Genomic DNA, 13,521 nt, shown 5'->3' on the forward strand with positions numbered 1-13,521 from the left:
GGAAGTAGAAACTTTTTTATTACCTTCAATTTACATAGGAGGAAATAAACTAAAGAGAGGGCTATTAAGTCACAGTTAATGGCAAATGCAGTCTGAATCCAGAATCATTTCGGCACACACCAGCAACACTGGAAGTTGCTGTTTACAACAGAGCTTACTCAATTCAAGCAATTTAACACAAGTATCTCCTGAGTGCCTACTCTGTGCAGGTTATCCTTGTGAAAATCACGATAAAGAGATAATTCACAGCAAAGCACTTTGGAGCAATCTTTGTATTTTAAATGTAAAAGAATAACCAGTAAATGCATATTTCTAATTTATCAAATCTAAAAGGATAAAAAGAAAAATTTTACAGGAGAGCTAAATATTTTTCTCTTAGGTAAAAAAAAAATGTACGTGTGTATGTGTGTGTTGTGTGTGTGTATAAATTGAGGCATTTACATTTCCCCCACAAGTGTAATATTATAATGGGAGATAAATCATTATACTATGATAATTATAATGGGTGAAAAGTCATCAAGGCATCCTTGGAAACCCAATTCAGCCCTAGGCCATCATCATAAGATATAAGATATTTCCTGTCCAGAACATTCTATGCATGTCTTTATTCTTGCCACTACATACTGAAACTGTTTCTTACTTACCAGCCTTCCCAGTCCATAGGTCTGTCCAAACTAAGTTGTACTGATTATCTGCATACATCCTTCATCTTATATACCACCTGATATATAGGTTTTCCTGAAATCTCTGAATAACACCTGAGGGTGACAGAAATATACTTTTACCTCAAGTGCTGGGGATAGAATCTCATTCTTACATGCTAGACAAGTGTTCTATCACTGAGCTACATCCCCAGCCCAAAGATATGTATTTTTAATAATTGTAACTTTGATAAAATCTTAAGGTGAATAGATATTAACAGCAGTTTTTTCTTTGAGTCAGAATAGAAGTCTTTCAGAATTAGAATGCCAGAAGTCTGATTATTATGGATGTTTTCAAGTTCCACAATGGACATTCTACATACTGCTCTATATTTGCTCCCATATATTCTTCCCTTTTATCTTTCAAGTCATATCCAAGCACTGGCTCAAACTCTTATTATATCTTGACTATTTCAAGAACTAATGGACTAGGTATGTCTCACACTCTGTCTTTCCCCACTCGTATACATCTGGCATATGCATTCCAGAATAGTATTATGAATGAATTAAACTAATCTTATTCAGTAAAAACTTTCCATTGTTCTCCCTTGCCTACCATATAAAAACTCCACTCTTGGATTTCACTATTTGTCATCCAGATTCTGTATATGTATATGTATATATATATATTGTGTGTGTGCATGTGTGCATATATATATATAATTTTTATTTAAAAAAAATTTTTTTTCCTGTCCTATGCTAAGCCCAAATCACAGTAAGCAAAAGTGTCAACAGCTCCCACACAAACCCTGTACTTTTCTTGTTCTTGGCTCTTTCCTCTCTGAAACTGATTTTTTTCTTTTTTGTGGTGGGGTGGGGTGGGGAGGGGCACTGAACCCAGGAGTGCTATACCACTGAACTACATTCCCAGATTTATTTTGAGTCAGGTTCATACTAAGTTGCTTAGAGCTCTTTTTAAGTTGCTGTAGCCAGACTTGAACTTGTGATCCTCCTGCTTCAGCCTCTCAAGTTGTTGGAATTACAGGCATGTAGTACCACACCCGGCTCTACCACCACACTAATTTTCTTGATGCATTCAAAAGAGAATATATTTGTTGTAGCAACAGATGCATATTTTGTTTTCTATTACCTTGCATATTTTTTTTCCTACAGAGATGAGGATTTGGAATAATATAATGATCAATATAATAACAGGGTTTCCTAAAAAGTCCTTATCTTTAAATCTACTTTCAAACTTCATAAGCAATAATTAGTTTGCAATTATTAATAATTTAAAAGACAATAATTGGCCAATGATTTTTTGATATTATTCCAAAATGCAGTTAAATATTTAATCAAATACAATAAAAATCTTAAAAATAGTTGTAAAGAAAAATAAATAAAACTAGGAAAAAACCCAACATTAGTACAATTGGAGACAGTACAGAAAGGAATAAATTTTATTGATCAATGTAAGGATTAAAAATATTTAAAAAGAGAAGCAGTTCCAAAAAAAGGAAATGAAACTCAGAAAAAAATATACTCAAAGTTCTTCTCAGGAAGTGTTACAGAAATTCTGAATACTATTCTTAGATGATAGATAAAAGAAAAAGAAAAACCAAATATTCAAAATTCCAAATAATCTCAGCCCTTGATATTCAGGGCATCCAGAAGAAGAGACACACCCTAAATCATAGCTTAGGAATAGCTTCTCAAATATTCACTTTACCATGATTACATTCAGATGAGTGCTATCCAAGAGCTATGGTACACAAAAGTAAAGACAGGAGGGAATTTTCTCTCTCTTTCCTTCCCCACACCTTTGCCCTATAGTCTGGAAAAGCCTCAGTGGATCTACCCAGGCCCCTAGTAAAAGGATCCAGTGAACCAGCAAATTGCAGACAAATCAAGATAATGCAGATCTAGAACAAGACTTTGGTTCAGAATATTCACTGGTTATCTTTCTGGCATTAGGAAAATAAGGTGGCAGGTCTTCTTGTGATATTTCTCATCAGACCAGCTCTTCCAGTTCTACTGAGGACCCTGCTCCAGTCTAAGAGCCAACACTGCTATCAACACATATGCAAGAGCTCAACATTTCAATCTAATCCACAATTCATCTAGCACCAAAGAGCCCACAATGGAAACACTCTACACTGATTGCAGTTGCACACTGACCCCCCATGCCAGAATATCAAGTGTGGGTGCTATTCCTGAAGGAGGTTTCGAGAGATCAGCATCCTCATCACTTCATTGCTACCTGCAAGACAAGAGAATAAAGGAAGGATTTAGTAGCAAGCAGAGTAGTGGTGGACTTAAATTAGAATCATTTCTTTCCCTAGGAGGGATGAGGTTATCATTAATTTCTCTCCAAAATTCAAAGAAATGACAAAAAATGAGAAATAATATTTACTTTTCAAAATACCTCTTCTGATGATAAAAATGCTTGTATCAAATTTCAAAAGGTAGAATAAAAATAGTATTCTAATTTTTAAAAAGTACCTATGAAAGCATATGAAAAGTTCATAAAAAGATATACCAAAACACTAACTCTGGATGTAGAAATACAAGTGATCTTTTCCGTTTTCTTTTCACATATCTTATAAATTTTCAACAATAAACACACACTTCTTTAGTAATCAGAAAAAGGAGCTTTAAAAGGAAACATTTTCCCTGAAAGGAGGGGATCAATTGTTTGCTTCACTTTTAGCAGTGGCCTTTAATGCAAAGAGAAATAAAAATTCTCTTGAGTAATGAATATATACAATCTCAAAGTGAAATCTAAAATTTTGGATTTAGTCAATAATTCATGGCAAAAGTGATAAAGTAAACTGTGCTCTAATTTTTCTATAAGTAGATGACCTGATATAAATGTTACTTGTTTTTTCCCACTTAAAATAGCAGGATTAAAAGACAGAATGAAAGTAAATTTTTGCATACTCATAAAACTCTAGTGAATGTAATTTTAGAACTAGGGACTGTGTTCAGTAAGCATATGCTAGAGATAGGTGGGTAGTAAAAAGTGGCAGGCTAACCTTTAGAATCCTATAGTTTAGACATAACATCAGAGCAGTAGGGTTCAGTGTAGTTTCCTCAATAGGAACAGCAGCCACATTTGAAAACTTGTTAGAAATGTCAATTTTAGGCCCAAGCTAAACCCACTAGAGCAGACACTCTGGGGTTAGAGCCCAGCAACCTGTTTTTAAAAAGTCCTCCAGAGGATCTGGTGCCTGCTCAGGTTTGTGAAAGATGCTCTGAAAGAATCAAGGGTGCTAGTGCTCATAGGCTTCTCCTAGGTCATAATTAAAGCAACTCCCACACTGTTTTGCTGAAAGTCACTTATAGAGCCTCATCTACTTTTCCTACAGTATGACAGCCCCAGTTACCTAGCTGCAATAAGAGCCCTGTCACTTTAGGACTTATACAGCAGTTGTAGAGTGGAGAAAACCATGCTCTAAGCCTGACTCCACCAGCTTACATGTTCTCCAGAGAGAAAGTCTGTGGCTACCAAGAAGATACCCATATACTGACAATTTATTTTAATGAAAAATTCACTGCCAAATTTGATACACACATCTTTCAGAGATCATGTGACATTCAATTTGTAGAGTTGCTGGTGATCACACCGGTTCACATATGCTTGTAAATTATTGTACAGAGTTCTGGGATCCGTGAGGACCACATCCTTTATAATAGTAAAGAGGAGCCACTGATATAGTTTTCAATGGGATTTCTCATATGCTATCTCAGTTTGAACCTTCTCTCAAATCTACAAAGAAAAAAAGGGAAGCGGAGTGATCTGATGTCTTACCCATGGAGACAAAACATCTGCTGTCTCCCAGGCTAGTGCCCTTTCTAATGCACAAACAAGTCACTTCCAAAGCATGATTGAGGAAAGGAAGGAAGAAGAAATCCAAAAGACAAGGCCTGATGGGAACCTGAGAACTAGTCAGTATAAAGTCTAGAAAGCACTGATCCTATTACAATTCTGAAAGGAAGAGAATAACCTTCTGCAATTTTTACCTTCTAGGATTTGGTGAACCCTGGAGTCCCGCATATACTGCTGAACAGCATAATCCTTCAAGTAGCCGTAGCCTCCATGCATCTGTAAAGCTTGGTTGCAGATCTGCAGGGACCAGAACCAGCTGTCTTTGATTCCAGGAAGACTGAGGAATAGTTGGCTTCCCTACCCACCCTAGTCCCCAATATGGCAGCCTGCAGTAAACTCATAAAAGGAAGAACAACCCACAGCTAACCACCCATACCCAAAAAGGGGCTCTGTAGAGACAGAGACAACAAGGAAATCCACATATTGAATTTGTCAGTTCTCAACAATCAAAACTCGCAAAACTCTTTGACTTTTTCATTTATTTATCACGTGTGGGGAAGAAACTGCCCACAACATTCAACATTCCTGTGCCTAGTAAGTACTCCCTGTTCCATCCCAAGAGGGCCAGATGGCCTTTCACTTACTGCAAAGCATTCATCTGTTGCAAAGAACTTGGCCATGGAGCAGAGAGCCACTGCATCTTCCCGCTCCTCCTCCAGAGCAACTGCGGCAGTACGGACAAGCAGCCGCGAGGCAACCAGCCTTGTTGCCATATTTGCTAACTGGAATTGCAGAAACTATAGCAATAGCAAAGAAGAGAACCAGACAAGATAGAGGGGCTTAGATGGGCACCTGATCTGTGACTCTTGATAAGACATCTCTAATTAGGTGCCTTTTCTAAATAATTAGATGTTTCAAAGTCTCCTACCTCCTCTATGAAAACTTATTGTTTTACAAGGTCTGTGTCTACTTTTGCTTGCCCTGCATTTTGGTACTACTGTCTCCTAAACAGGATCCTTGGTAACAAAAATGCCAAGTTCTGGTTAAGATAGTTTCTGGCTCCATGAGGTAATCATGGCCTCCCTCTCCTACAGAATGTGGGCCCTAGAATGGTTCAAAAGAGTGGAAGGAAATGCAAAATCACCTGGGACCTTACCTGGCTATTGGCCAGAGGTGCTCCAAACTGCTTCCGGACTTTCAGGTGATCTCGAGTGAGGATGACTGAAGCATGAGCAGCCCCCAGAGAGCAGGAAGCTGGAGGAAGTAGTGAGAAAGTTCAAACTGAGCCTAAGTACAATGCTGCTGGCCCAGGTCTTCTCCCTGCTCCACATTTTCTTCTCCTTGCCTTCAGAAATACCAAGGTACCACAAGAAATCAAACATGCTCAGAAGTATGTAGGCAAGGCAAACTTTACTTCTGCCAGAAGGGCATGTTATCCAGCCTGGCTAGCAAGCATACCTGGGCTGGCAATCCACTTGCTTTTATCCCTAATGCAGTGCTCCCTCTTGCCCTCATAAGAAGAGCTTAGGGTCACGATCTACTTGATTGGCTAATTTTAAAATTGGGGTAGACAAAGGGAAGGGCTAGAGTTAAAATGGCTTTGATTGGATCATTCATCCCCAATAAGGCTAAATACTATATTCTGAAAATGGACCACCAAACTTTCTATTTCTCACTCTCACCAATGTTGATCCGTCCTCCGTTCAGTCCTTTCATGGCCATAAGGAAGCCCTGCCCCTCATTCCCAATTCTGTTGGCCACAGGGACAGCACAGTCTTCGAAAATCACGGCACGAGTTGGCTGGGAGTTCCATCCCACCTGGCAAAAATCAAGGACTAGGTGGCTGCCCAACAATCCACCACACAGGGTGGGCCTCCCTGTAGACAGAAGCCTGCGAAGCATGGGGTCCAGCACCCTGAGACTTAGACCATGAGAATGTAAAATGAGGAAAAAGAAAAAGTTCAGATTTAAAGGCCTGAAAACACTCAAAAAGATGCTTATTTCAGCAAAACATTTTTTTAACATATTAAAAAGAATCAACTTTTTAATGTCTACCCTACTACACTACCATATCCACAAACACTCTCATAACTTCTCGTAGGATCAGGACAGGATTTGTCCTCAGTTTTGGTGTCTCCATGAATATGCTCTTTTATAAAAACAGACTACGTTTATTTGGACAAGTTTATTTTACTTTTAAAGACCTTAATAACAGTCATATTTCTTTTAGAAGTTTAGTGTTCCTAAAAGATGCTAAAATTAGAGGGAAGAATACCATGCACTGTATTGGCAACCCCTGGTCTAGCATTTAGCTGCAGAGAAATCATGTAATGTCCTGGCATCAGCTCGTGAGAGCCTGGACTTTTTTCTTAACCTAGCATTCTGTGATATCACAGTGGTGGCTTAACACCAGTCACGATGAAGTATTTATATCACAGGAATCAGCAAAAACTACAAATATGAATTGCCTTTTGTTTTTCCCAGAGAGTTGGTTTACTAGGGTATCACTGGATATGTGAGTCATAAGCCCAGAGCAAATTTTGAATACTTGTCCATGTCATGCAACTACTAAGTTTCATTTTTCATCTTTTGGACAAATTACTTGATTTTTCCATGGAAAATATAGAAGTTGGACTAGAAAGTCAACAGAACCTCTTTCTTCAAACCAAATCTCATTCGGATATTTCACATATAAATAAGACCCTTGGGCTGTGGTTGTGGCTCAGAGGTAGAGCGCTTGCCTAGCATGTGTGAGGCACTGGGTTCAATCCTCAGCACCACATAAAAATAAAATGAAGATATTGTGTCTACCTAAAACTAAAGCAAATAAATATTAAAAATAAATAAATAAATAAATAAGGCCCTCACTACTCAATCTCCTTCATCTACTCAACTAGGTACTCCAAGACTTCAACTTTGAGGCTTAATGAGGCAGATTATGAAAAACATATGCCATATAAAATACCCAGGTTCCTTTCTGTCTCTGAAAACACCATTGCTTTTATCTCATTTCCTTATTTAAAAACATTCAGCTCTCTTTAGTTGATAAGATAAACATTTTACATTAGATTGTTGGTCATTTTCCTAAGCCTTATGAAGGTCTTCTAATATTTGGGGCTATCCTCTTCTTATCTCTACTTCAACAGCTGGCCTGTATCTGTGCTTTTGGGTTTTCATAATTCATCTCCTTCTACTGGGACTTCTCTTTATTCCCAACCACCATCAAAGCTTAGCTTAAAGGAAGGTTTCTGAGGCTTCCTAGTCACCCAAATCATCACTAAGCTTGCTTTCTTTAAGCTCCTTTGAAACCTTCTAATACTGACTGAAATGTACTTTATCTCCTTGAACAGAATAGAAATACCTAAAGGAAATAACCTAACAAAAAGGTTAATGGTAACCACCTATATAATCCTAGCTGCTTGGGCTGAGGCAAAAGGATTACAAATTTGCTGAGAAAAAACTTTTTAGTTTGAGTAAGTCCCATTTGTTGATTCTAGTTATTAACTTTTGTGCTATGGGTGTCCTATTGAGGAATTTGGAGCCCGACCCCACAGTATGTAGATCGTAGCCAACTTTTTCTTCTATCAGACGGCGTGTCTCTGATTTGATATCAAGCTCCTTGATCCATTTTGACACTTCTCAGAGGAGGACATACAATCAATCAACAAGTACATGAAAAAATGCTCACCATCTCTAGCAGTCAGAGAAATGCAAATCAAAACCACCCTAAGATACCATCTCACTCCAGTTAGATTGGCAGCCATTATGAAGTCAAACAACAACAAGTGCTGGAGAGGATGTGGGGAAAAGGGTACACTTGTACATTGCTGGTGGGACTGCAAATTGGTGCAGCCAATTTGGAAAGCAGTATGGAGATTTCTTGGAAAGCTGGGAATGGAGCCACCATTTGACCCAGCTATTCCCCTTCTCAGTCTATTCCCTAAAGACCTAAAAAGAGCATGCTACAGGGACACTGCTACATCGATGTTCATAGCAGCACAATTCACAATAGCTAGACTGTGGAACCAACCTAGATGCCCTTCAATGGATGAATGGATAAAAAAAATGTGGCATTTATACACAATGGAGTATTACTCTGCATTAAAAAATGACAAAATCATAGAATTTACAGGGAAATGGATGGCATTAGAGCAGATTATGCTAAGTGAAGCTAGCCAATCCCTAAAAAACAAATGCCAAATGTCTTCTTTGATATAAGGAGAGTAACTAAGAACAGAGTAGGGTCGAAGAGCATGAGAAGAAGATTAACATTAAACAGGGATGAGAGGTGGGAGGGAAAGGGAGTGAGAAGGGAAAATGCATGGAAATGGAAGGAGACCCTCAGAGATATACAAAAGTACATACAAGAGGAAGTGAGGGGAAGGGGAAAAATAATATAAGGGGGACAAACGAATGTCAGTAGAGGGAGCAGAGAGAGAAGAGGGGAGGGGAGGGGAGGGGAGGGGAGGGGGGATAGTAGAGGATAGGAAAGGCAGCAGAATACAACAGACACTAGTATGGCAATATGTAAATCAATGGATGTGTAACTGATGTGATTCTGCAATCTGTATATGGGGTAAAAATGGGAGCTCATAACCCACTTGAATCAAATTGTGAAATATGATATATCAAGAACTATGTAATGTTTTGAACAGCCAACAATAAAAAATTAAAAAAAAAAAAAAAAAAAGGATTACAAATTCAAGGTCAGTCTTGGCAACTGACCATGTCTCAAAATAAAAAAATAAAAAGGGCTGAGGATGTAGCTCAGTGATAAAACACCTCTGGGTTCAATTCCCAGTAACAGAGGAAAAAAAAAAGAATGTAACAGAAAGTTCTGACCTAAGAATATCTAATTACTAAAGAACCCATAAAATAGCTGCTACCTCTTAACTCCTTACAGTGAAAAGATCTACCTTCTTCTCCGATGCATACAGCAATCCTCTTCTAATCCTATCAGTCCCAGGAAAGTAGCAGCTAGTGAGGACAGATAATTCCACTCTACATTTTGGAGAACCCTGAATACGTGGACCATTAGTTACTACCACAGACCAATCCTGCTCAAACTTGACTCCTCTTGTGTATATTATCTTATTACCCTCTTACAAAAATTCTCTCATCCACTCCTCCACGATAAAACTACATAAGACCTTAAAATAATTAAGTCTAAGATAAAGCTAATCTTTATTGCTCTTTCATCAAATTAATGCAAAACTGGAAGTTCAAAACTATCAGCAATACAGTGTGTTAAATATGCTAAGTGAAATCATGTTTTTGTAGGAAAGATTAACAAGAAGCAAAGAAAGAGAAAGGCCTGTTGCTTAGGCCACCAAAACAGCTCAAAGAACAATGGGGAGCTGAATACCTTCTTATACTGGCCCACCATACTTTGATTACATCTCCAACTTCATCTGCATCATCCTTTTCATACTCACTGCACTCCGGCCTTACCAATTTTTTCTTTTTTGTTCCTTCAAGTAGGCTAATCTTATTCCTAACTCAAGCCCTTTGTATCTGCTATTGCCGCTGCCCAGAATTCTTCTCAGAGATGGTCCTTCTAATACATGAGATCTCATCTTTAATGTTATGGCCTCAAAGAGTCTGTCCCTGTGTAATAAAGCTCTTCCTCGGTTAGGGTGGGGTCACTCTGTTGTATTTCCTTCAAAATGTTTAGCACTAAATTAGGAAAGTACCTCATTTGTGTGATTGGTACTTACTTAAATGTAAATTTCACAGGGCAAAACATGTCTGTCTTGCTTACTGAGGTACTCCTCCTATTAGTTAGAAGAAGACACACAATGGGTACACACGAGTTGTCTAATGAAAGAAGTCCTTTTTAATTTCCTATTTATACTTAAAAATATATAATGCAAAACTAATTAAAAAAACGATAAAAAATATGTATGCTTAAAGGTGACCAGCACATAAATGAAGGGGTAATAAGATACACTCTTTGCTTATTGAACTTCTCTGTAAATTTTTTCAAAGTACTAAACTTGTTAGTTTGGTGTTCTGCCAACATACAGCACAAATATTGCATGGATACTACTAATCATCACTATCTTTATAAGCACAAATATCTGAATCAGTATAACTTGATTATGTAGAACTATATCAGACTATATAAAACAGACATTTCTAGGACTGAGAAATTCTACAGCTACATAACTTATATATCATATATATAATGTAAAGAGTTTATATAGAAATAGGTTTTATAATAGGTATCTAGCCAATGCCTGTTATGCTACAAAAGGCAGGGGGTTAATGCTCATAACTTTTGACAGTTATAAAGGGTCAAGAAAGGATCCTGCAGGAAAATATGGAAACCCTAGAAGAAGTGAGAGAGAAGTATATTCAGGGACCATTTCATTAACTAACATCTCCCCAAAAGTCCTAACAAAAATAGTACCAACTGGAGTTAGAGAAGCTGTTTTTGACAACCTAGGCTAAAAAATTTGAATAGATCTCACCTTTAGAGTTGTCTTATCACAAGACCTCTGTTCATCGCCTGGCTATGAAGTTTCTTAATCCTAGGAGTACCTTATTTTTCAAAGTACCTATGGAAACATTGTCCTTAGAATACCCAAAATCTCTTCAATGAGTTTCACTTTATTTAAATAAGAAAAGTGGCCCATATGCTTTTCATTTCTAAGATTTTTATTCAACATTAGATCCTCAACAAACAGCAGCAAAAGATAAGAGCTGGATAAGAAATATAAGCCAAAAGCACAGGCAGGAGAGGTGATGGGATGTTAATAGGCTAGCTTGTAACTAATTGACAAATGTCACTTTCCCCAGAAACTTAAATGTTTTTTTAAAAATGCCCTATTCTATTTTATATGCCCCTGTCAAAATTCTAATAGAAGCAACTGCTTCAAAGGCAAGTTACCAAGTAGGTGAATCTATTTCATAAAATAAGGCAGAGGTTCATCTGGCAGGTGATGGAGCCTCATAATTTGAATTGCTTCCTGTCCGATAACCACGCACCTTTTTCTCCTTCTTGCCAAAGCTGAGGCCAGGGGTCCCTTTCTCAACAACCATGCATGAGATGCCCTTTGGGCCTGATCCTCCAGTTCGGCACATGACTATGTAGATGTCAGATTCACCACCTCCACTGATGAAGGCCTGTGGGATTGGAGAAGGGGGAGAATTGGGATCAGGGGATACAAGAGTTCTGAATCTAACATCCGGGAAACAACGTGAGTCCTCCCAAAAATAGAACACACAGGTATGGCACAGAGACTGAGGAGGGATTTAGTTGAAAAGAATATGAAAAGGAGAAAGAAAAAGGAATGAAATCATCTGGAATTTGACAGGAAGCAGCAAACAGTGAAGGTGAAGAAAGAGAAATGTGTCAAAGTTTATCTATCCAACATGTAAAAATGCATGGGAACATTAACTCATAGACTCAGGAACTAGAGGATATCAGGAGCAAGTTGCTGTAGGAGGACAGCATGCTGGTACCTTGGAGCCATTGAGGATGTAATGATCTCCTTGTCGTTTAGCTGAAGTCAAGAGGGATGCAGCATCACTTCCACTTCCTAGGCAAGATCAAAAGGGGATGATAAAGTCTGTGAATTCAAGGGGCCCAGCATGGTTCCATATCCTGGTAAACCATCCTGAGAGAGAAACAGCTCAGCATGCACTACTTTAAAGTTCAGATGGCCAAAGGAATTTTCTGTTCTTGGTGAAAACTGCTTCCACCAAGCAGACTACTTCACCTCTCCCAACACTCTAGCTTGCAGTTAACCTTTTGCAAGAAGGTTCTGGTCTGCAGCAGGAGGGAATCTGACCTAAAGGCCACTAGGTCCTGTGACTTCAGGTTACAGGCTCTTATTATTCCATGGCCAAACTGCTTTGTAAACAGTGGTTATGTATGTCAATGGGAAAGGAATGTTCAGCGACTACATGAGTCGTATCACTCCCAGTTAGTTCTTGCTTGTGGGATGGCAAACTCACCTGGTTCAGTGAGGCAGTAGGAAGCAAATTTCTCCATGGTACAGAGCGGTGGGCAAAATCTGTGCCTCTGTTCATCACTTCCAAAGCTATCAATCATCCAGGCACACATGCTGAGTGATATATAAGAAAAGACATTGATGGAAATAAAGACAGAAAAGAAAAGGAAATGGAGTAGGGAGAACAAAGAGCAACGAAACAGAGTTAAGCAGAAGAAAGATGGGAAACGAAAAGTCATAACTGAGAAGAATCAAATTTAAAACTAAAGGACTAGATTTAAACATATTCTTGGAATATGTACTACTCAAAGATAACCAGGGACAAGATATTTCTCACCTGGATGTGGACACTACATCTAATTAAGTTAAATAAGCCTCTAAAAATCAATCCCATGTACTTCCTATAAAATAATACAGATGAAACTTCAAATTCCTGGAAGTTTCATCTGTAGATTGAAGAAAAGGGTGATAGGACTTGACCACTCTACTGGAGAAGTCTGCTGGTACCAACTTAAACTAGGATTGGAGGTGGCTGGAAGACCTGATACTCTGAGCAATGAAAAAGATAACAGAATCAAGTCCAACAGGAAGTAACAGACCTAGTGTGAACTATTAACAATCTAGTTCCTTAAGAGCAATCCACCTACATGATCAATCTTTTCCTTATAAACTTGAAATTCCCCAGTCAATTCACATGAATACCTCACTTTGCTTTCCCAGATTGGGCACTCACTTGTGGATGCTTATGTAGGCTGTGGTGCTGGTGCAGCCTGTAGCCAAGGCTTCAAAGATGACAGAGGTATCAAGCCTTGACAGTCCAGACCCACCGACGTCTGTGCGGACATAGACCCCCCCAAAGCCTAGCTGGGCTGCCTTCCGCATCACACCCACAGGGAACACCTCCTACATACAGAAAAAGAGAGCAGGGTCATCAGTAACTGATTCAGAGATGGACTCTCCTTTAGAGGGTATTATGATGAGGTGATCAGGATGTTTGCATTTGGGAGAGTATAGGGCTTCTTTTAATATGTGTCTGTCATCCTACAATAGTATAGGTTAATGTGTGTCCTCTAAGAATTGTTTTCTTAGGATT

The 13,521-nt window shown here is 38.5% G+C and overlaps 2 protein-coding genes across 11 annotated transcripts in view; both read right to left on the reverse strand.

The window, feature by feature from the left end:
- LOC124085118 (beta-galactosidase-1-like protein 2) overlaps positions 1 to 758 on the reverse strand; it is an 85,911-nt gene extending 85,153 nt beyond the window's left edge. For 3 of the 8 annotated variants that reach the window (XM_046432631.2, XM_058575307.1, XM_058575305.1), the window contains exon 1: positions 645 to 758. The gene's annotated coding sequence lies outside the window, so the exon portion shown is untranslated. The remainder of the gene's footprint in view (positions 1 to 644) is intronic. The other 5 variants (XR_009225761.1, XR_009225762.1, XM_058575306.1 and 2 more) reach the window with 3 other exon arrangements.
- Acad8 (acyl-CoA dehydrogenase family member 8) overlaps positions 1 to 13,521 on the reverse strand; it is an 18,110-nt gene continuing 4,589 nt past the window's right edge. For 2 of the 3 annotated variants that reach the window (XM_046432636.2, XM_046432635.2), the window contains exons 3-11: positions 13,162 to 13,331; positions 12,433 to 12,542; positions 11,938 to 12,014; positions 11,461 to 11,598; positions 6,153 to 6,288; positions 5,627 to 5,724; positions 5,115 to 5,267; positions 4,665 to 4,767; positions 2,079 to 2,901 (exon numbers count right to left, since the gene is read on the reverse strand). In XM_046432636.2, coding sequence (XP_046288592.1) covers positions 2,849 to 2,901; positions 4,665 to 4,767; positions 5,115 to 5,267; positions 5,627 to 5,724; positions 6,153 to 6,288; positions 11,461 to 11,598; positions 11,938 to 12,014; positions 12,433 to 12,542; positions 13,162 to 13,331 — 1,038 coding nt within the window. In that variant the 3' untranslated portion in view covers positions 2,079 to 2,848. Of the gene's footprint in view, positions 759 to 2,078; positions 2,902 to 4,664; positions 4,768 to 5,114; positions 5,268 to 5,626; positions 5,725 to 6,152; positions 6,289 to 11,460; positions 11,599 to 11,937; positions 12,015 to 12,432; positions 12,543 to 13,161; positions 13,332 to 13,521 lie in introns of those variants that run through there. The other variant, XM_046432634.2, reaches the window with a different exon arrangement.

Source organism: Marmota monax, unplaced genomic scaffold, assembly GCF_021218885.2.
Source record: "Marmota monax isolate L192 unplaced genomic scaffold, Marmota_monax_Labrador192_F-V1.1 WCK01_AAM20220418_F8-fsc00062, whole genome shotgun sequence".
NCBI lineage: Eukaryota > Metazoa > Chordata > Mammalia > Rodentia > Sciuridae > Marmota > Marmota monax.